At 38.7% G+C, this 23,490-nt stretch overlaps 1 protein-coding gene across 6 annotated transcripts in view; it reads right to left on the bottom strand.

The window, feature by feature from the left end:
* Positions 1 to 23,490, bottom strand: part of REV1 (REV1 DNA directed polymerase) — an 82,171-nt gene that overhangs the window by 43,985 nt on the left and 14,696 nt on the right. For 5 of the 6 annotated variants that reach the window (XR_002175556.3, XM_019931166.3, XM_019931169.3 and 2 more), the window contains 3 exons: positions 16,513 to 16,573; positions 15,052 to 15,178; positions 2,294 to 2,462 (listed from right to left, as the gene is read on the bottom strand). Coding sequence is in view for 5 of the 6 variants with exons in the window: in XM_019931166.3 (XP_019786725.1) it covers positions 2,294 to 2,462; positions 15,052 to 15,178; positions 16,513 to 16,563 (347 nt within the window). In the remaining variant the exon portion in view is untranslated. The remainder of the gene's footprint in view (positions 1 to 2,293; positions 2,463 to 15,051; positions 15,179 to 16,512; positions 16,574 to 23,490) is intronic. The other variant, XM_033838423.2, reaches the window with a different exon arrangement.

Raw genomic sequence — 23,490 nt, 5'->3', positions numbered from 1 at the left:
GCAAATAAGCCACATAACCATGATTCCAAAGTCACTTCAGGGGCTTCCCTGGTGGCACAGTGGTTGAGAGTCCGCCTGCTGATGCAGGGGACGTGGGTTCGTGCCCCGGTCCGGGAAGATCCCACATGCTGCAGAGCGGCTGGGCCCGTAAGCCATGGCCGCTGAGCTTGCGCGTCCGGAGCCTGTGCTCCGCAATGGGAGAGGCCACAAGGGTGAGAGGCCCGCGTACCGCCAAAAAAAAAAAAAAAAAAAAAAAAGTAAAGAAAAAAACAAAGTCACTTCAGTTATTTAAAAACAGATAATTAAGCCTCACTTCAAACTAAAATAAAATCCATTAAGGTGTATTTTATAACTTGTAACTGTCTCAGGTGCATTTTTTATTGTATTATCTCTCTAGCAGCATTCAGCACAAGAAAGAAGAGGAGGTATAAAGCAAGAGCTGTAATGAAGACCACCATTTTCTAAGCAAGTCAAGTCCCACCCAGCAAGAGCTCTTTTCACCACCGCTTTCCTTACCCATGGATCTCCCCCACCCCCTCCAAAGCCAAAGTAATATCCCCAGATCAAAATCCTTGCCCCGGCACAATGAAAGGATTGTCTTTAAGTGACAACACACAGTTACACTCTGGAATGATACTAACTTCTTATACTGAAAACTTCACAATTTACTTTTAAGAAGACACACAGCTAAAAGCTAGGTTCATTAATCCTATATAATGAATGGACAGTGGCTGGGTCCTGGGAACATAGCACAAAGATGTTCTAGGGATGGACCTTCAACTTAATCTGCCAAGGCTTAAAAAAACCCTCATCTATAAGAATATTTGGCTTTCCGGAAGACAAATGCACTTTGACCTTTTGGAATTTATTTTCTGATACTCGGTGATGTTTATAGAATAAAAATAAAATAACAACAGTAGCTTCTTACATCTTATGCCTCTACAACGCACAAGGCATTGTGCTAGGTAGTTTGCACAAATTATTCCTAGTTGTCACATAACCATAGCGGGTAGACAGCAGCCTTCTTTTACAAATGAGGAAACACGGTTCAGAATGGCTGCGTAACTGTTCCCATTACACAAGATCACAGGGACCCTGAATTGCTGAGTTGGGATGTGAACCCAGGTATGTCTCCAGAGCTCAAGCACAGCCTTTCCACTATAATACACTGCCTCTCACAAATCTATGCTGCTATATCTGCTATACAGAGGAACAGAACCGTTCTATTTAATTATCCTTTTAAAAAATTTTTGGTCGTGCCACGTGGCATGTGGGTTCTTAGTTTCCCAACCAGGGATCGGAACCACACTCCCTGCACTGGGAGCATGGAATCTTAACCACTGGACCGCCAGGGAAGTCCCGAAACCTAACAATTCGAAATCTACTGAATAAATTAATGGAAGGTGTCAGAATTAATGAAATATAGGATAAGAAAAAAGCTCGGCAGTTGACTTAAAAAAACATAATTTCTAAGTTTGTTTCATCAACACTCCATTATACAGTCTGACCATTCTCTCATATACTGATTACAATCTATTCATAAAATTATGATTTAAACACTTTCACTTTTAACTTTCATAAATCTAGCAATCACTCATATGTATTATATATGAATCACTCAAGTTCTGGCTCATCACCAAGGTTCCAGATGACATGTTTAACCTTAGGAAGTTAGTATGAATGGCCAGCACTGATTTACAACACGCCAATTCCAAACCAACAGCCAAGGAGCCACACTAACTGAAAAACAGGTACTAATAATACTGCAAACTGCCGCCCACTCCTAGTGTTCCGGGTGCACGTTATCCTGATCTTCCTTCTTCCCCCACAGCATGTACTGACTTTTAACATATGACATAAATTTACTTATATACTGTTTATTATCTGTTTCCCCTTATAAAATGTAAGCTCCAAGAGGTAGGGGAGGGACTCTGTTTTGCTCACTGATGTATTTCCCAAGTACACAGAACACTGCCTCCTCGTAACAGGTGCACAAATATTTGCTGAGTGAACAGCATGCTTTGTCAACCCCTCCCATTGCTGCTTCCTGCCGCTCACTTGAGTCATCTCCCTTAATTCCTGGGAGCTGACGTTGCAAGAACACTAACATCAAACCCCAGGCCACCTGAATCATCACGCGAGGCTAAGGAGCACAGTGGTGTTTCTTAAGGCATGGATTACTCTCCACCCTTAAGAGGCAATACAAGAGGCAATACAAGTTAGATAAGGGTTTATAACAGAAAAAGTATTACAATTTTTAAAACTCATTAATTTAATTAAAAATTAAACTTACCTTTCCACAATCCATTCTGGTCTAATTACTTTTTCTCCCTTTAACTCTTTAATTTTGGCATTAGGAAGATTTGTGGCAATGATGTGTGTTGTTTTGGATCTGGAATAATACACATGATATTGGCCTCCATGCAACATCATTAGCTTTCTCAATTCCTCAGCAGATGGATCTGTAAAATTAATAATAAAACATGTTAAAAGTTTTACATGAAGAAAGTAGAGCCCTAGCTGAACAATCCCTTAAACAGGATGATTTAAAGAACGTATCACTGGTACACCTTCTCCTTGGCTGTGTTGCCAGTAAGCAAAGTTGGGAGGAAAATCACAAAGTGATAGAGCTATTTTGCCTTAGCACATCCGACTCTCCTGGCTGCTAAAGGCACAGTCAACCAACACAAAAACATCTACTGCCAAGCAATGCCCAGAAAAGCAGATAGGCACCTCGAGTAATGAATTAAATACTGATAATAGAGCAAATATTTAAAAAATTTCAACCACATTTAGCTATATTGACCTTGACATTTTTATCTTATGTTTAAAAATACTTACTGTGAGCACACTTACTGTAGAGCTTATTAGACTTTACTCCTGTGAAGCTTAATAACTTAAACTTTTATTTAAAAAATATAAGGGCTTCCCTGGTGGCACAGTTATTAAGAATCTGCCTGCCAATGCAGGGGACACGGGTCCGAGCCCTGGTCTGGGAAGATCCCACATGCCGCGGAGCAACTACGCCCATACGCCACAACTACTGAGCCTGCGCTCTAGAGCCCGCGAGCCACAACTACTGAGCCCGTGTGCCACAACTACTGAAGCCCACACACCTAGAGCCCGTGCTCCACACAAGAGAAGCCACTGCAATGAGAAGCCCACACATCGCAATGAAGAGTAGCCCCCTCTCGCTGCAACCAGAGAAAGCCCGCATGCAGCAACAAAGACCCAACACAGCCATAAATAAACAAACAAACAAATAAATAAATAAATGTTTCTTTCAAAATGTGTAAAAAGATGATTGGCTTAAAAAAATTTTTTTAATAAATAAAATAAAAAATATAAGAAAAGTTAAAAAAATTTTACTCCGTTTCCTAATACGAACTTGTATCAAAGCCAAAAAATAAAGTTAACCAAAACAAAATAAGAATTGCAGACCAAGAAGCACTGTTTTTCCCCCAATTTTGTTTCAGATTATTTTATTCTTAATAAAATTATAGAAAAATATCTTAAACAAGAATCAATGTGGTTTATGCTTTCCCATAAAAAAATGTCTGACTCACTAAAGTTATGTTATGACAGGCATTACTAGTATCACATGAAACTAATTATTTTCAATAGCTTCTCTATTTCTTTCACCTATTAATCTAAGGGAAACTCTGTACCACACTTCTCCTAGCAACAGCTGTACCTGGGGGTGAGGCTGGGGGTGGCCTCCACAGGAGGCTTGTGTATCTACTTTGTTATTCAAGCAACAGATTTTCTTTAAACACAAATGATACAGGTCCAAGTATTTAAATAAGTACTTTTATTATGATAACTATCTAATTCAGTGAGTTTTGGTCTTTAGAAGAAGAAATATGTTTATGTTCCCTCTATACCGATTTTGGTAAGAGTTTTTATCATGAACAGATGTTGAATTTTATCGGACGCTTTTTCTGCATCTATTGAGATGCTCACGTGGTTTTTGACTTTTCTTTTGTTAATGGGGTGTATCACACTGACTGATTTGTGTATGGTGAGCCATCCTTGTGACGCTGTGATGAATCCAACTTGGTCATGGTATATGATCTGTTGTGTTGTTGGATTCGGTCTGCTAATATTTTGTTGAGAATTTTTGCATCTATATTCATTAAAGACATTGGCCTGTAGTTTTCATTTCTCCAACGAAGACATAGAGATGGCCAACAGGCACATGAAAAGATGCTCATCATCACTAATTATTAGAGAAATTAAAATCAAAACTACCATGAGGTACCACCTCACACCAGTCAGAATGGACATCGTCAGAAAATCTACAAACAATAAATGTTGGAGAGGATGTGGAGAAAAGAGAACCCTCTTACACTGCTGGTGGGAATGTAAACTGGTGTAGCCGCTACGGAGAACAGTATGGAGGTTCCTCAAAAAACTAAACATAGAGTTGCCATATGATCCAGCAATCCCACTCCTGGGCATATACCCAGACAAAACTAGAATTCAAAAAGATACATGCACTCCTATGTTCACAGCAGCACTATTTACAAAGCCAAGACATGGAAACAACCTAAATCTCCATCAACAGAGGAATGGATAAAGAGATGTGGTATACACACACACACACACACACACACACACACACACACACACACACACACACAGAGGAATATTACTCAGCCATAAAAAAGAACAAAATAATGCCATCTGCAGCAGCATGGATGGACCCAGAGATTGTCATACTAAGCAAAGTAAATCAGAAAGAGAAAGATAAATATAATATCACTTTATGTGGAATTTAAAACACAACACAAATGAACACATCTTAAAAACAGGAACAAACTCACAGACATAGAGAACAGACTTGTTGTTGCCAAGGGGGAGGGGGGTTGGGGAAGGAAAGATTGGGAGCTTGCAATTGCAAACCAGTATATATAGGATGAATAAACAACAAGGTCCTACTATATAGCACAAGAAACTGTATTCAATATGCTGTGATAAACCAAAATGGAAAAGAATATATATAACTGAGTCACTTTGCTGTATAGGAAAAATTAAAACAACATTGTAAATCAACTATACTTCAATAAAATATATTTACAAAATGAAGAAGCAAGCAAGCTAACAAAGCGCATACAGACATGCCAGGTTTGATTACTTCTTGTTAAATGCTTACAGCGTAGAATCCATCTGTTGTTACTGACTGCACCTACTGGAGATGCTCAGTAAAAATACGTTAACCACATATGCAAGCCACATATATAAGTTTTTCTAATTGCCTCATTAAAAATAGTAAAAAATTAATTTTAATGTTTTTATTTAACTCAATAAGTCCAAAATATTACCATTTCAGCATGTAATCAATATATAAAATTGGGATATCTCACACTCTTTTTCTCATACTAAGTCTCCAGAATACAGTATATATTTTGCATTTACAACACACCTCTATTTAGACTAGTCATATTTCAAATGCTTATTAACACACATGGCTAGTGGCTACCAAATTGGATAGCGCACTGGAAAGAGAAATGAAAACAACTTTCAAACAAAATTAATTCAAAATTCATAATTGAAGGTTTTCAGGGGCTAGGGATCACAGAAACTAAACTAGAGCATCATAATGACTTCACATACAATAGTGGAAACTGAACATCTGGCCAGTCAGGAATCTACAGTTTACTTACTTTCTCTCCCTAAGATTAAAGCATTTGCTGATAAACAAAACTGATAAACCTCTAGCCAGACTCATCAAGAATGAAAGAGAGAGGGCTTCCCTGGTGGCGCAGTGGTTGAGAGTCTGCCTGCCGATGCAGGGGACACGGGTTCGTGCCCCACTCCGGGCAGATCCCACATGCCGTGAAGCGGCTAGGCCCGTGAGCCATGGCCGCTGAGCCTGCACGTCCGGAGCCTGTGCTCCGCAACGGAAGAGGCCACAACAGTGAGAGGCCCGCGTACCGCAAAAAAAAGAATAAAAGGGAGAGGGCCCAAATCAATAAAATCAGAAATGAAAAAAGGAGAAGTTACAACCAACACCAGAGAAATACAAAGGATCCTAAGAAACTACTGCGAGCAACTCTATGCCAATAAATGAACAACCTAGAAAAAATGGACAAATTCTTAGAAAGGAACAATCTCCCAAGACTGAACCAGGAAGAAATAGAAAATATGAACAGACCAATTACTAGTATTGAAATTGAATCAGTAATTTAAAAACTCCCAACAAGCAGAAGTCCAGGACCAGATGGCTTCTCAGGTGAATTCTACCAAACAATTAAAGAAGAGTTAACACCTATCCTTCTGAAACCACACCAAAAAGTTGCAGAAGAAAAAACACTTCTGAACTCATTTTATGAGGCCACCATCATCCTGATACCAAAACCAGACAAAGGGGACTTCCCCGGTGGCTCAGTGGTTAAGAATCGCCTGCCAATGCAGGGGACACGGGTTCAGGAAGATCCCACATACCGAGGAGCAACTAAGCCTGTGCGCCACAACTACTGAGCCCACGTGCCACAACTACTGAGCCCGTGTGCCACAACTACTGAAGCCCGTGCACCTAGAGCCTGTGCTCTGCAACAAGAGAAGCCAGCTCAATGAGAAGCCCGCACACAGTGACGACGAGTAGTCCCCGCTCGCTGCAACTAGAGAAAGACCGTGCGCAACAACGAAGGCCCAACGCAGCCAAAAAATAGTCAGTAGACACTCTCATTCTAGTAGCACCAATATATATATCAATTTTATTAAAAAACATCCACCTCTTTGTAGAACAAAATAAAACTGTCATTTACTGCTTCATAATCATAAGCAGGTAAAAGGAACTGAGGAAAGAAAATTAACATTAATTTAGCACCTATTCCAGTCATGTACTTTCCATACTTCATCTCACTTAATGCTCACCACTGGTGATTCCAAGATTGGAATTCAACAACAGAGTCTTGGCACCACAAGTTCTCTGTGAGATGATTATAGTCATTTCAATGTTATCCTTACCAAAAACAAAAAACAAGCATGTTCTCGATAATTTGGATAACCATGATTTCATTGCACAGGTTTTGTTCATGAAGGTACTGGTGCTGTCAGGGACTGCTTTAAATGTCATGTGCTAATGAAAAGAACAGAAACCAACTTAAGGTGCAAATGATGCATCTTCATCAAATGAAGACCAAAAGTGTCATGGTACAATGTTCAAATGTTGATTATGTAGTGACAGAACAGAAAACATCAGTGGGGGGAAAAGGTCATTAAAAAACACATTTGCTGGATATCCACATGCAAAAGAATGAAGTTGGGCCTTTATCTTATACCATACACAAAAATTAACTCAATGGACTAAAGACCTAAATGTAAGACCTAAAACTATAAAACTCTTAAAACACAGGGGAAAAGCTTCATGACATTGGATTTGGAAATGATTTCTTAGATATGACACCAAAAGCACAGGCAACAAAAAGAAAAACAGATTAAGTTAGACTACATTAAAATTCACAACTTCTGTGCATCAAAGGACACAATAAACAGAAGTAAAAAAGCAACCTGTGGAACTGAAGACAATATTTGCAAATCATCTACCTAATAAGGGGTTAATAGAATATATAAAGAAGTATTTCAACTCAACAACAACAAAATAACCCAATTTAAAAATGGGCAAAGGACCTGAATACACATTTCTTTAAAGATGATATACATATGGCCAACCAACATATGAAAAGATGCTGGGCTTCCCTGGTGGTGCAGTGGTTGAGGGTCCGCCTGCCGATGCAGGGGACACGGGTTCGTGCCCCGGTCTGGGAGGATCCCATATGCCGCAGAGCGGCTGGGCCCGTGAGTCATGGCTGCTGAGCCTGCGCGTCCGGAGCCTGTGCTCCGCAGCGGGAGAGGCCACAACAGTTAGAGACCTGCGTACTGCAAAAAAAAAAAAAAAAAAAAAAAAAAAAAAAGATGCTCAACATCACTAATCATGAGAGACATGCAAATCAAAATCCCAATGGAACATCCTTTTAAACCAAAATTCTTAGCTCCTCAGCATCCTGAATGAGGATTTTATAAAGGAGACCAACTTCAGATAAAAGAGGACTGTAACACGGCAACATTTTCAAGTTTTAATAGATCTAAAAACAGGTTCTAAAATGCATCTTATAGGCTGAACAACATATACACCTTTCTTTTCTATGTTACATGTATCCTTTCTTGACAAAACACAAGATACATCAAAGAACATTGGATCAACAAGAAAATAATTTTTACTTAAACTGTATTTCTCACTGAATAGGACTGTGCAATTTTAAAAACTTACAGATATCTTGGAAAGAAAGCTTTGCAAATCTGTAACACTCATGGTCCATAATACTCCTACTGTTAATTTTACAGAACATTCTTCGAGAATATTCTGTATGCAATCAAATTTTAGCATTAACTAAAACCAACCACAGAAAGTAAGAGACAGGCAAGCACAGAAAAGGTAAAAGGCACATAATAAACACTGGACCACGATTTAGGCCTAAAGCTCCACATGGGAAATTCCACCACAGCAAACGCCATCACATAACATCGGAACAGCCACTGAAGACCACTGTGACGTCTCTGGACACAGCTTATAAAAGAGTTTTGCTCATGTGGTTAAAACACATTCTATAAACAAAGTTTTAAAATCTTGTGCAAAAGCTTTCCTTGATAGATCTCTATTGAGAAAACAGTCATCATGTGTACGGTTTCATCCTGCATGTCCAAAGAACTTGATTAAATCTTGGCTGTGTCACATACATGCTAGAAAGAAGTAAGCCAATGGCTGCTTATACCTCCTTTGGTCTTACAGTAGTTAATATCTTTCATTATTTCATTTGAGTCTCACAATCCTATAAATTAGAAAGATAATTTAGCATAGTTTACTGATGAGGAAATAGAGGAAAATTAGAGGACTTGTGCACAATCACCTAGCTATTGTGCAGACCCCTTTGTCTTCTGACCCCTGGCCAATACTCTTTCTCCAGCAGCCATGCCTACTCTCTCTTCCCCTCTCCTCCCTAAGTACAGCAGACTTACAAAATTCGACTAAAAGCCACATACACTCAACCAAGTAAAAAGCAAAGAAACGTCTCAAAAGCCTAAATAACACATTTTTGAGTACCTAACAGGTGCAAGTACCTATCAGACACAGGCAAAATTACAGGGGGTGGTAGAAATTAATACAGTAAGTCTCTCCCATGTAGGAGGTTAAATTCCTACATCCCTGGATTCACACCATCAGTCTCACAGGAAACAGGAGGAGATGCTATGTATATATTCGTAGAAAATAATTCCTGGAAGGTATCCATTTCAAAAAATTAGATTAGAGCATTAAATGGACTCTTTTCCTAAATCACCATATTCACATGCTCAGAAAATTATCAATGTTAAGGTTACGTTTTCAAACAAATCCCTACCACTTCAGATATAAGTCTGTTATACTTGTATATCCCCTTGTTTCATTTTGCAAATCATACGCAAGCCTGCCCTGCTTTTCCACAAACTTCAGCAGTGCCAACGTCACCAGACCTGGTCTCTTATCCACCTACTGAAAAAGCAGAAATTACCAGAACGCCTCTTTCCATATTCACTGTCCTGATCCAACTCCACAGAAGAGCAATTACCGCTCCCTAGATTTGAAGCACTAGCTCACTCGGAGAGCAAGGGACACGGGTTCGTGCCCCGGTCCGGGAGGATCCCACATGCCGCAGCGGCTGGGCCCGTGAGCCATGGCCGCTGAGCCTGCGCGTCCGGAGCCTGTGCTCCGCAACGGGAGAGGCCACAACAGTGAGAGGCCCGCGTACCGAAAAAAAAAAACAACAAAAAACTACCCATTTAAGAAAACTGAGTTGAATTAGTGTATGAGTGAACACATTTTAACATTCAAACATCAAACACATTTTGTGTTTAATGTACAAACACAGAACTCTGCTATTCATTTGTAGGCTCAACTAACATTTATTGAGAATCTTACAATGTGCCGGGCAGGCTTCTAGGCCCTGGCACTCTCGGCTGTGCTCCACAGCACTTTTATTTCACTGCGCAGACAGAAAGTAAGTCAGATAAATACCAGTTCAGGAGAAAATAAATTCTATGAAGAGAAATGAAGCTGGATAAGGGATTAGAAAACAACTGGGGGGCAAGATACATGTATTTTACATAAGGCTGGTCAGGGAAAGTCTCCTGGAGAAGGCAACATCTGACAGAGCTCCGAGGGATGAAGCCCTGGAGAAGGAGCTAATGGAGGCCCCACAGTGTTCTCTCTGATCCACATCCGGCCAGTGTCACCACACACAACGGGCTTTCGGACTCCCCCAAACTCAGCACATAAGTAAGACCTGGCAATACAAGACAAAACTCAGGTGTCAAAAGTAAATGTTTCTAGCAATAATGCTATGAAATGTATATTCTGTGGACCAGTTTAAGGAAGGAGGCAAATCTAATTTAACTGGGTCTTAATGGATGAATATGACTCCAGTTCACAGAAGTGAGGGAAGCAAGAGCACAAACAGCAGCACAGGAAAGAGGAAGTACAAAGACAAATCTCAAATATCAGAATAATCCTGTTGACCAAAATTAGAGAATATAAAGGTGAAAATGGAGGTCAGGGTTAGGACAAGAATGCCCTTACCCATTTTCGTCTAAAAAACACCTTATTTATCCAAGACCAGTTCAAAAAGTCAGTTCTTCTATGAAGTAATCACTCTAACCCTCAAAGGTAATTACTTCTATGTTGCCACCCACTTGGCTCTGTTCACGTCTAATGCCCAGAGATTACTTTTTTGTCACAAAATCCACATTCTCCATCACTGTCATCTCTGTTCAAACATAGTACCTAACACGCAAGCAGCATACAAAATATATTCCTTGAATTAATTAACACAGAGTAAAATGGGATGAAAGGTCCAAAGATTGGAAAACTTAACAGAGTAAAGATGTCAATTCTCCCTAAATTGAGATATAGGATTAATTTACTTCCTATCAAAATTTCAGCAAGGTATCTATTTTGTAGACACAGAAAAGCTTCTTCTAAAATTTATGTGGAAAAGCACAGGTCCTAGAAAATAGCTAAAACAACCTTTCCAAAGAAGAATAAAATGGCAATGATCACTGTACCCAGTATTATGGCTTACTATATAGTACAGAGGTACAGTAATCAAGACCATGTGGTACTGGTGAAAAGACAGATACATATGTCAATGGAATAGAACACGGAACCCAGAAACATACCCACCCAAATATGCCCAACTGATTTTTGGGCAAAGTACACAAGTAATCCAATGCAGGAAGAATGGCCTTCTCAACAAATGGTGCTAGCAAGTGGATATCCACAGGCCACAAACAACAAACAAAAATATTCTAATGGACCATGAACTTAAAAATTAAACATAAACTGATAAAATTTTTAGAAAAAATAGGAGAAAATCTTTGGGATCTAGTACTAAGCAAAGACTTTTGACTTGAAAGCACAATCCATAAAAGGAAAGGCTGATAAACTGGACCCCAACAAAATTAAAAACTTCTGTTCTGCAAAAGACCATGTGAAGAGGGTGAAAGGCAAACCACAGACCGGGAGATAATATCTGCAAACCACGTATCTGACAAGGAGTAGTATCTAGAATTATATAAAGAACTCTCGAAATTCAACAGTAAAAAACCAAACAATCCAATTGGAAAACAGGCAAAGGACATGTACAGACATTTCACTGAAGAGGATCTACAGGTGGCAAATAAATACAGGAAAGGATATTCAACATCTTTAGCCATCAGGCAAATGCAAATTAAAACCGCCAGGAGATACCACTACACATGTATTAGAATACCTAAATTAAAACAAACAAAAAACCCAACCTGTCTGTACAAAATGCTGGTGGGGATGTGGAGCGACTGGAATACAAATTAAAACCACAAAGAGATATTACTACATACCTATTAAATTTTTAAAATAAAAATCACTAAATGCTAGCAAGGACACAGAAACTGGATCACTCATAAATTGCTAGCGGGAATGTAAATAGTACAGCCACTGGGAAACAGTTTTGCAGTTTCTTAGAAAAAAACGAAACATGGAACTACTATATAACCCAGCAATTGCACTCTTTATGTTCACACAAAAACCTGTACACACGTGTTCACAGCCAAAAAGAGGAAATAACCCAGAAGTTCTTAAATGGGTGAACAGTTCAACTGTGGAACATCCATACCATGGAATAAAAATGAAAAAACTACTGATACACACAACAACTTGGATGACTCTCCAGCGTATTGTGCTGAGTAAAAAAGCCAATCCCAGAAGGTTATATACTGTATCTTCTATTTACGTAACATTCTTGAAATGAAAAAAGTAGAGGAATGGAGGCCAGACTAGTAGCTGCCAGGCTGAGAGCAGAAGGGGAGTCGGTATGGCTCCACAAGGGAGGCAGGAAGGATCCTTGTGTGAAAAGGTTCTGTGTCTTGACCGTATCAATGTCGGTTTCCTGGTTGATACAGCACCATCTTCTAGAGCAGCGGTCCCCAACCTTTCTGGCATCAGGGACTGGTTTTGTGGAAGACGGTTTTTCCACGGAGGGGTGGGCTGGGGGGTGGTCCGGGCAGTAACGCGAGCAATGGGGAGCGGCAGATGAAGCTTCGCTCGCGCACCAGCCACTCACCTCCTGCTGTGCGGCCCAGTTCCTAACAGGCTGCGGACGGGTTATCGGTCTGGGGCCCCGGAAGTTGGGGACCCCCGCTCTACAAGATGTTACATTGGGGGAAACTGGGCAAAGGTTCATGGTCTCTATTTTTTCTGCATGTGGTTCTACAGTCAAAATTTTTTTTTAATTAAAAAAATGAGATAGAAGGCAAAGAAGTTATTAACCTTCGAAAGGCAAAGATGCTGTTTCGGAGAAAAAGAGAGATGAGAGAATGGGTTAACAGAGGCAGAGTAGCCAGAAGATGGGGGAATCTTATCTCTAAACTCAAGTTCAAAGCTAATTGTGTTGGAAGAGATGTGGGTTACCAAAGAGAAGTTCAGATGGCAGAACTAGGAGCTTTAAAGGAATCAAGAAAACTTGGAACATCAGTTAAAGTCTATGGGGAGCACGAGTAAGAACCAACAACAACACAGGATTCCCCACCTGTCTCACTGCATCTAAAGCACTATTCTTTTCATGCTGATTTATCACAGAGACTGTTAGATTCTGTTTTATCTATAAAGCTTCAAAAGTAGTCACTAAAAGTGAAAATTTTTCTAAAAAATTGTATCACCACAACTTGCATGTCCCTATGAAATTCAACATAAAGGAACTTTACTTAAAGAATTACAATGTAATCCTAACAATAACAAGAATAAAAATTAATATTATCTCTATCTTAAAGAAAAGGATAGGGATAATAATAGGTCCAAAAGAGAAAATGTCTTACAGTCACATAAAAATTAGTGATGAAAGTAAATTAGAATTCCAGATTCTCAACCATGGTAATGATTACTACAATATTCATTTTTTTCTCCCTCACACAAAGAATCTTTTTTTCTTCCTCTTATGTAAATAAGGGTGCCCTCGAAAACTGGGGACTTCCAAAACTTGCTGATGTAACAAGCAATGTTTATTTCTTAACACCTTTAATCTTTTATAATGCATCTCAGGAAGGTCTGTGGAGCTTGAACGTTCTAAGATGCCTAAGTAGAAAAGGTGCATGTGAATTTTCCCAAAGTTGCACCACCATTCGTTTTAAGATAACATTCTTAGACTAAATTGTCAATCACACCTGCTAAAACTCAACCAGGCAACTGTATCAGTCAAATAAAACTTAACTTTAATCAACAAGTACCCCCTGAGTGGTTATACCCATCACTGTAGAGGCACCAAGGACACAACAGTAATGAAAATGTGGAAATGAAGCTCTTGCTCTTGTCTAGTAAACAGGCAACTACAATAAGATCTAATAAATGCCAAGATGTGAATAAATACAAGGAGCCAGAGCCCCACAGAACCTTGAGAAGCCACCCCCACCAGTAGCAAGACAATCAGACAACCGAGGGGGAGTGCTAAACGGAGACCCTAAAAACGAGCGGGTATCAGCCGACTGAGAGGTGGGGAGGAAATACCGTTAACCGACCAACACAAATATTTATAGCCATTCACCTCAAAAAACACAAGAAAATGATCTTAAGAGGAGAGGAATCCTCAAGAAAATAAAAAGAAAACTTTGGCAGTAAAATCTGACAGCCAACAGACAAGTGGTAACTGACGGGGCAGATCAGAGAAAGATAAGATCTGACAGATGAGCTGGCTGTGTGGAGACCCAGAAAACACTGCTTGGTGCCAGTGAAACCAAGAGAAACTCGTGAAAACAGAGGCACTGGGCACCTCCAAGAGTGGGCTTGTGGACAGGTTGTAAAACAGGAAGCTCACGGCTGAAACTGTGAATTAGAATTCCAGAACTCCTCTCCAACTCACAATGAAACACAATCCTGTCCCTTCCAGATACTGGACTCAATGACAACAGGCACAGCAAGAGGGGCGAAGGGATGGAGAGGAGGAAAGAACACAGCAGGGAGATTAAATGGCACTCTACTCCCTAAACAGTGAGATTCCTGGCCCTCTCCTTCCCTCCTGGCAACCAGGATGCCAGCAGCTGGGTTTACACCCTTCTCTAGGCAAGAGTCTGGGAAATCTGACACACACACTCCACCCCCTCCTCCACCAGCCCAAAAGGACCTCTGGATAATTACAGCTGAAGATTCACCAATGAAGTGGCCCTACCAGATCCCCCTCTTTGAAGCTCACAGTTGACAAGCCCCATACGTGTAATGAGTTGTTTAAGCAGGAGGATCCTAATTTTTCATTTTAAACCTCACTGGACTTTAAAAAACTATGTGCTTTGATAAAATTTAAAATAAGACAATGGCAGGCACAGGAGGAGGGAAAGGAAACGTGAAGGAGGGGTATCTAAGCAGAGGGTTTTACTTTTACCTTTTTTATATACAAAATAAATAATTAAAAACAGAATTTAAAACAAATCGCTCCCAATCCTAATAAAAGTACATGCCAAAATGGGGTACCTAAAAGGTAAAGAGTACTCAACCTGTATATCCATTAACATAGATGGCGACGCCACTAAAAATTGTAGATGAAGCTCCGTCCTTCTGTACAGCAGCATCTGATCGAAACTGTTGCTCCAGTTTCTGGACCTTGGCAGCCATATACCCACCCTAGAATTAAAGGAAAGGTAAACTAATCACAAAAGTTTTATTTTTCTTCCCACCCTCCCCTTTTTAGAAAGAAATTTATATTTAAAAAAATAATAATAAAAAGGCCTTACTCTGTGCTAGTAGCCAAGGTATAAGGATGACATAAGGTATAATGACAAACATGAACCATAATGCAAGGCAATAAAACAGGCAGGTCAAGGGAGAGTTTTTCCCTCTGTCAACTCAATGTTTAATAATTCTATCACATTGTTACAATGGTAAAAGTTCCGTTAAAAGAGGGAAAAGGTAAGTCAAGGTTAGTAAGTGTAATGCCACAAAATATTGTTCTTATCTACAAAATCAAGCAAAAGTTATACCAAAGCTTAAATCAATTAAAAATTTGACAAGTGGTCAGTAAGAATATATTTTGACTGGCTTCCACTATCTTCTGTGTATGTGAAGCTTAAGATTAATAAATTCAAGTAAAATGAAGCAGTTTGACAAACCAGTAAAGGCTTCCATACATGTAGATAAGAATACAATAAGTGATTCAGTGGCTAAATTCTGGATCTAATCAATCTATCTGGTAGTACTACTAATATTCATAACACCAACCTCAAAAAGAATATAAAAACATTATTATTTTTGCTAAAGACCTTGACAAATCTATGAATTCAGCCACACCTTTCCTGAACGTCGAAATAATTAAGGTTAATCGATTAAGACTATCAATTTTACTTTATCAATAAGGTTTTTAGAATAAAGCTGTAGGTGTCTAGAAGTGGTATATATTTTTTTCCAAAATGGAAATGACTTCATTGTTTTTGATTACTCAAATATTACATGCTGTCAAAATTTTAAGAAAATTTAAATTAGCTATGATCCCATTCATTGCTAACATTTTGGGATCTTACTTTCAAAGTTATTTCTGTGCCTCAGAACACAGAGGTTTTACACAAATAGGATCATATGTAATAACAGTCCTTTATAATACACCCTTTTAGTTAAGGCCATCTTGCCAGCTTAAGAAATATACAGCTAAATGATGGGTGTACACTGTTCCACGGTATAGAGATAATCCCCTATTACTGGATATCTACGTTTTAATGTTTTTCAGTATTATTAACAATGCTGCAATAAAATTATCATACAATAAATTCTGTGCACCAGAACATTTATTTCCTCAGGACAAAATTTCTCAAAGTTTAAGCTTTCAATACACTGTGAAAACACAGAGTTGGTGTCTAAAGTGATTTACAATTTAGAAAACGCCTTCAACCACATTATAAACTAAAAGAAGAATGAAAAATACCTAGACAGTTCAATATAATTATTTTTATTCTTTTAAAACACACCCATTTTTCCCAGTCATCCTCAGCTCGCTTCCTCCATCCACCTCGTCTCATGGTGGAGCTTCTGTATTAGGGGAAGAAAGAAATATATCAATTTCGTGACAAAAGGTACTACTAATTGATATCTTATTTCAATATCAAGAAAAATGAGAAATTAAAATAAATTCAAATGTTCAATTCATAAAAGTTCAAAATATCATACTGAGGAAACTTTTTCCAAAGCATATCATTCTCTGGCTTCACAAGTTAAATTTGTTCCCCCCAAAACTCCTGACAGCTAAGTATCAGGTTTTAATTATAACTATTTTACATTTTAATTTTAACAGGAAAAACTTTTATGCATTTCTGGGCATCAATCCTAACACCTTCTTACGTAAAACATCACCAAATCCAACTAACATACTGTGCTTACTTAACATTAATGTTAAGGGAACCTCAGAAAACATTTTCCTTCATGCACTGCCCTATAATATAGCTCTTAAATTCTGTCTTTGCTATTACATACTGCACACTTAAGAGTACAGTCATAGTGTAATTCATCTATTATGCAAAAACCCTAAAAGAAGCCAATCAAAGCAACTAGGGGACATGATGCAGAAAGACTATCACCAATAATAAATTGGTAACTCTGGCATTCTCCTTAAGGCAACACATGACCAACTATACCATGAAGCCACCAAAATGGCTCATCTCAAGTGTCAGCTGGCTTAGTGGTGAGCAAGGTATAAATCAAAGCAGGCATTATATGAAATTCCTTGTGAAGTCAAATTCTTCTAACCCAAATGGCTACATCTTGGGACATGACTGCATTATTCTTCACAAAATTAATATGATCTCCAATTAAGTATTTTTCTTCTAATAATTATATAGGTTAATATCAAAGGGTTACCATACACCATTGGAGAAGGCTTATACGTTATCCAAGATAAACTGGCTTTGATATGCTTTAAAAAAATCTTTTATTGAATAACATCTTAAGATAGCCACACTTTATCCACACACATCAGCAGATATTTTCTTTCAAATATTTCTATTCTTAGTATATACAGGATTTATAATTTCTCCTTGCTGACTTTATATTAATTATGAATTTTTACTGTCTACTCTTAATAGGTGACTGAAAGACATGCAGAGAGAGTCAGAGTTGAGTCCAACAGAGAGACAAGGGGCAGGTGGAAAGGGCTGAGAACAGGAGGCAAAGTGATTAACCCTGATCAGGTGCTGTGGATGCTGGCGGAGAGAAGGGCTGCTTTGCTTTGTTTTGCCTTTTTAAGTTTGACGAAGGTAAGGGCATGGCTACCCAATGTGTTCACCCTGAGTCCCAGGACTGCCATCAGTGCTGTTCAATACTTCTTCTGATTTCAAGAGGCTCACTTTGTCCAGTCCCTCAAGACCTCTCCCTTATCTTAAAGGAGTCTGGGAAATGTGTTAACACACAGTTCTTGACTTCAGTATAAACTATGACTCTGCACATCTGCTCTTACAAGTAAAGAGTGTGGGTGTTCTGGCCACTGTACATTAAGAATGCACACTCACAAAAATTATCTGCAACTATTAATCTGCTAAATGAACATAAATTAAAGAACAAAATACATTTAAAAAGTTTAATTCATCTGGCCATCTACTTAAAAGCCTCATTTATTTAAGATCTACCAGGTACCTATTGCAAAAGGCCAATATGAAAATCTTTATCCATAGTTTAATGAGGGTAGACCAGTATGCAACAAAATCATTTTTTAAAAAAAGTTTTAAAGGTTCTTCCCCCATTCCAAAGTAAAAGAGCTATCCCAGTCAAACGTTTAAAGTTTTGAAAAGTGAAAGGAATGAAGGACTGAAGATGTAATTTCATCCAATTTCAAAGAATATAATTTGACCTATGTACAGCAAACTCCTATTGGTGCAGGATTCAATTAAGATCAAGAAAAGGAAAAAAGAAATAAACATATTTCATTTTACACATTCAAATTCTACTTTTGAGAAAATCCCATAACAAACAGTGAACTAGGTAATTTGGACCTACCCTCCCGCTGAGGAGGAGGAAAGCTAGACAAAACATAGTTTTAAAAAACTGCCTCAAGACACAGAAGGCCTAGCAAATAATGAAAAATCACTGAGCCAAGATTCAGTAGATGACAGAGGAGACCTGCCACCTCACATCATCTCCCCAAACTGGGAGACCCTTTCCCTCTGAGAAATCTGGCAATTCTCAAGGAGTGGCTGAGAACAAACAGAGCTAAGGCAACGACAGCTAGGGCTCTCTTCCTAGGACACAGCTCTCACACCTGGGCGTAGGACCCCAGGATCAGAGTAAACTGGAGGCAGGCCGACCAGAGTATCCTGCCCCAGGTCATCTCAGTCTCCGAACGCAGATGCAGGTGACCCCAGGCTGCCCCATGAGTGCCCCATGGCACCTGGCAGAAGGAAATGTGGATCCTCTGAGGATGAGACAACTTCCTAAACTTCATATATTTCTACAAATGAGTTTGCAAATATAGTATCTAGTACACAAATAAAAATCACCAGGCACACAAAGAAAGATCACATGAACCAGCAGAAAAAAGAAACAACAGACAGACCTACAGAGACTCCAGATACGGAATTTAAGGTAGACTTTAAATTAATCAAGCTTACCCTGGCTCAAAGAGGGAAAAGACAAATTTCAGTATATCAGTAAAGAACTGGAAAATATTAGAAATAACTAAACAGTGACTCTAGAATTGAAGGATACAATATTAGAAATTAAGAACTTAATAAATAGATAAAACCAAAAAAAACCAAAAAACAAATAAAAGCATAACTGGGGGCTTCCCTGGTTGAGTGGTTGAGAGGCCGCCTGCCGATTCAGGGGACACGGGTTCGTGCCCTGGTCCAGGAAGATCCCACATGCCGCAGAGCGGCTGGGCCCATGAGCCATGGCCACTGAGCCTGCGCGTCTGGAGCCTGTGCTCTGCAACAGGAGAGGCCACAACAGTGAGAGGTCCACGTACCGCAAAAAAAAAAAAAAAAAAAAAAGCATAACTGGAATAAGTCAGAAGAAAATGTCCAGATAAAGCACAAAAGGACGGAGAATATGGGAGATGAGACACCGGGGATACACGAGAAAGTCTAATTTAAATAAACTGGAGGGAAAAAGGAGAAAAACAGAAGTTATATTTAAAGAAATAATGACTAAAACAGTCTAAAACTGATTAAAGATATCAAGCCACAAATTCAAGAAGCCCAATGAGCCCCAAACAGGAAAAAATAGAATCTATATCTAGACATATAATAGTAAAACTATGAAAAACTGAAGACAGAAAAAAAACATCTTAAAAGCTGCCATGGGTAGGAAAATCAGAGATTCCATCAAAATACTCAAAGGAGCAGCAATTAAACAGACAGCTGTCTTTTCAACAGAAACAACAGAGCCAGAAGACAACAGTGCTGAAAGAATACGATTACTAACTTAGAATTCTAAACCCAGAGAAATATTCAATCAAGAAAGATGAAATAAAGGCACTTTCAGGCAAATAAAAAGAGGTTAATGCCACCAGCAAACTTGTCTAAAGGAAATTCTAAAGGATATCCCTTAGATAGAAGGAAAATTCTCTTGGATGAACCATCAAAAATACAGAAAAAAAACCCCAACAAGGTAAACAATAAACATCTGGATAAATCAATGTTAAAAACGGACTGAATAAAACTACAATGACAATCAATCTGTTATTGTTTGTAGCATAATACACAGCATACGTGAATCAAAAGATTACGAATAAAAGATAGGGGTGAGGGATTTCTTTCTAATCCAGGCTCTGCCTCTAACTAGCTTCATTAATCTCTGGTAAATCTCCATCTCTCTGAGTCTCAATTACTATCTTATCCGGCTCTCTCACTATCAGACGTTTGGGTAGTTGACTACCAGAGTTCCCCTTGGTGCTCTACACAAGACATACTGAAGAACTATTTTCAGAAACTAAACATAAAAAATTAAAACTACTATATTCACATACTTTAGTAATGTACTTCAATTTCAGAAATTTGATTATGTAACAACTTTGATGTTCTACATGTTTATTTATATTTTTAAAAATGTATCCCAGAGAAGATTTAAGGCAGCTTGTCCTATCAAATCCATTTAAATAATATATATGTAGATTAAGATGGCCTATGACAATGGATTAGGGGTAAAAACCTAACTGTAAAACTGGTCTTTGCTGAATATTAGGAGTAGCAATTAATCAGCCCTGTCACTGCTGGATGACATCAGTTGTGTAACTTTCTTCTGTCCAACAGCAGATGCTAGATAGTTCAGTTAGGGTTAGGGTTACAACCGTAACCCTACACAATGTTCCGAATTACAATGTGTCCTCTTGACTAACCCTGCTCACTAAAAAGAGAATGCCCTGTAACAACAGCCATCCAATTATCAAGCCAGACTTGCAAATAAAAATTGCCTTCTAGTTTTCAGATGAAACTCTTGCAGACTCTTGCAGAAAAATTCCCACTACATACCCAGAAAATGCCCAAATACATATTCGTCAGTGTTAATCTGTTGCTTTCATATTCATAACTCTCAAGTATATTGACTATTAATTAAGGAAAGTGAGTGGCTTTTATTCAGTCTCATTAATCTAGCCATATGTACATGTATGGGTTTATCTTATCTTCATTTAACAGTTACTTAAGAAATAGTTGCTGACTGTTGGTGGGAATGTAAATTGATACAGCCACTATGCAGAAGAGTATGGAGGTTCCTTAAAAAACTGAAAATAGAACTACCATATGACCCAGCAATCCCACTACTGGGCATATACCCTGAGAAAACCGTAACTGAAAAAGATACATGCACCCCAATGTTCACTGCAGCTCTATTTACAATAGCCAGGACATGGAAGCAACCTAAGTGTCCATCGACAGATGAATGGATAAAGAACATGCAGCACATATATACAATGGAATATTACTCAGCCATAAAAAGAAACGAAATTGAGTTATTTGTAGTGAGGTGGGTGGACCTAGAGTCTGTCATACGGAGTGAAGTAAGTCAGAAAGAGAAAAACAAATACCATATGCTAACAACTATATATGGAATCTAAAAAAAAAAGGTTCTGAAGAACCTAGGGGCAGGACAGGAATAAAGACGCAGACGTAGAGAATGGACTTGAGGACACGGGGAGGGGGAAGGGCAAGCTGGGACGAAGTGAGAGAGTGGCACGGACATATATACACTACCAAATGTAAAACTGATAGCTAGTGGGAAGCAGCTGCATAGCACAGGGAGATCAGCTCAGTGCTTTGTGACCACCTAGAGGGGTGGGATAGGAAGGGTGGGAGGGAGATGCAAGAGGGAGGAGATATGGGGATATATGTATATGTGTAGCTGATTCACTATGTTATACAGCAGAAACTAACACACCACTGTAAAGCAATTATACTCCAATAAAGATGTTAAAAAATAAATAAATGGGCCACACTCTTCAAAATGTTAAAAAAAATAAAAGTAAACAAGAAAAAAAATTTATCAGGAAAAAAAGAAATAGTTGCTGAATGAACTGGAATACAGAAATGAATACACAACGGAAGAATGAATGTGCATATTATGGTAGCATACTCATCCATGAATGCTCCACAAATGCAGAGAAGAGCGCGCAGCCACACAGACCATCACCAGGCAAGGCCAAAATAAAGCAAGTTTACTTGCAGCTCCCACCACATCGCTGCTCAACACCTCTTTTTTCCTTCTTCAGGGCCTCCTTCTCTACCTTAGTTAGCTGTCAATTCTCTGCTAACAATTAAGAAACTGCTTAATAACTGGCTTAAGGTATGACCCATCCCAGGGACCTGTGTATTTAAAAGGACTTCTCTAGGACCATTCAATGGGGGAAAGCACCGTCTTTTTGACAAATGAAGTTGGGAAAACTGAATATCCACAGGCAAAAGAATAAAGTTGGACCCTTAACGTACACCATATACAAAAATTAACTGAAAATGGATCAAAGACCTAAATGTAAGACCTAAAACTATGAAGCTCTTAGAAGAAAACATAGGAGAAAGCTTCATGACATTGGATTTGGCAATGATTTCTTGGATGACACCAAAGCATAGGCAACAAAAGAAAAAAATAAATTGGACCATACCAAAATTTTAAAATGTGCATCAAAAAGGCACAATCAACTGAGCAAAAGGCAACTCACAGAATGAGAGGAGATATTTTAAAACATCTACCTGAAAAGGGACTAATATCCAGAATATATAAAGAAGTGCTACAACTTAATGAAAAACAAATACACTGATTAAAAAATGGACACAAAATTTAAATAGACATCTCTTTAAAGAAAATATACAAATGGCCATTAAGCCTATGAAAAGATGCTTAGCATCACTAACCATTAGAGAAATGCAAATTGAAACCACGAGATAACATCTCATACCCATTAGGATGGCTACAATCAAAAAAAACCAAAAAAAACAAAATAAGTGTTAACGTGCATGTGAAAAAACTGGAACTCTTGTGCACTGTTGGTGGGAATGTAAAATGGTGTAGCCATTATGGAAAATGCTATGGTGGTTCCTCAAAAAATTAGAAATAGCACTGCCATATGATCCAGCAATTCCACTTCTGGGTACACACCCAAAAGGCTTGAAAGCAAGGTCTCAAGATATTTGCACACCCATGTTCACAGCAGCATTATTCCCAAATGCCAAAAGACAGAAGCAACCCAAGTGTCCACAGATGGATGAATGGATAGACAAAGTGTGGTATATACATAAAGTGGAACACTATTCAGCCTTAAAAAGGAAGGTAGTATTAAAAAAATAAATAAAATAAAATTCAAAAAAAAAAAGGAAGGTAATTCCAACAAATGCTGCAACATGGATGGACCTCGAGGGCATTATGCTAAGTGAAATACGCCAGTCACAAAAAGACAAGGGCCATATTATTCCGCCTATATAAGGTATCTACAGTGGTAAGATTCACAGAGACAGAAAGCAGAAGGGTGG

Source organism: Tursiops truncatus, chromosome 14 (assembly GCF_011762595.2).
Source record: "Tursiops truncatus isolate mTurTru1 chromosome 14, mTurTru1.mat.Y, whole genome shotgun sequence".
NCBI classification, from domain to species: Eukaryota; Metazoa; Chordata; class Mammalia; order Artiodactyla; family Delphinidae; genus Tursiops; species Tursiops truncatus.
This window is presented reverse-complemented; position numbering and strand designations above follow the sequence as displayed.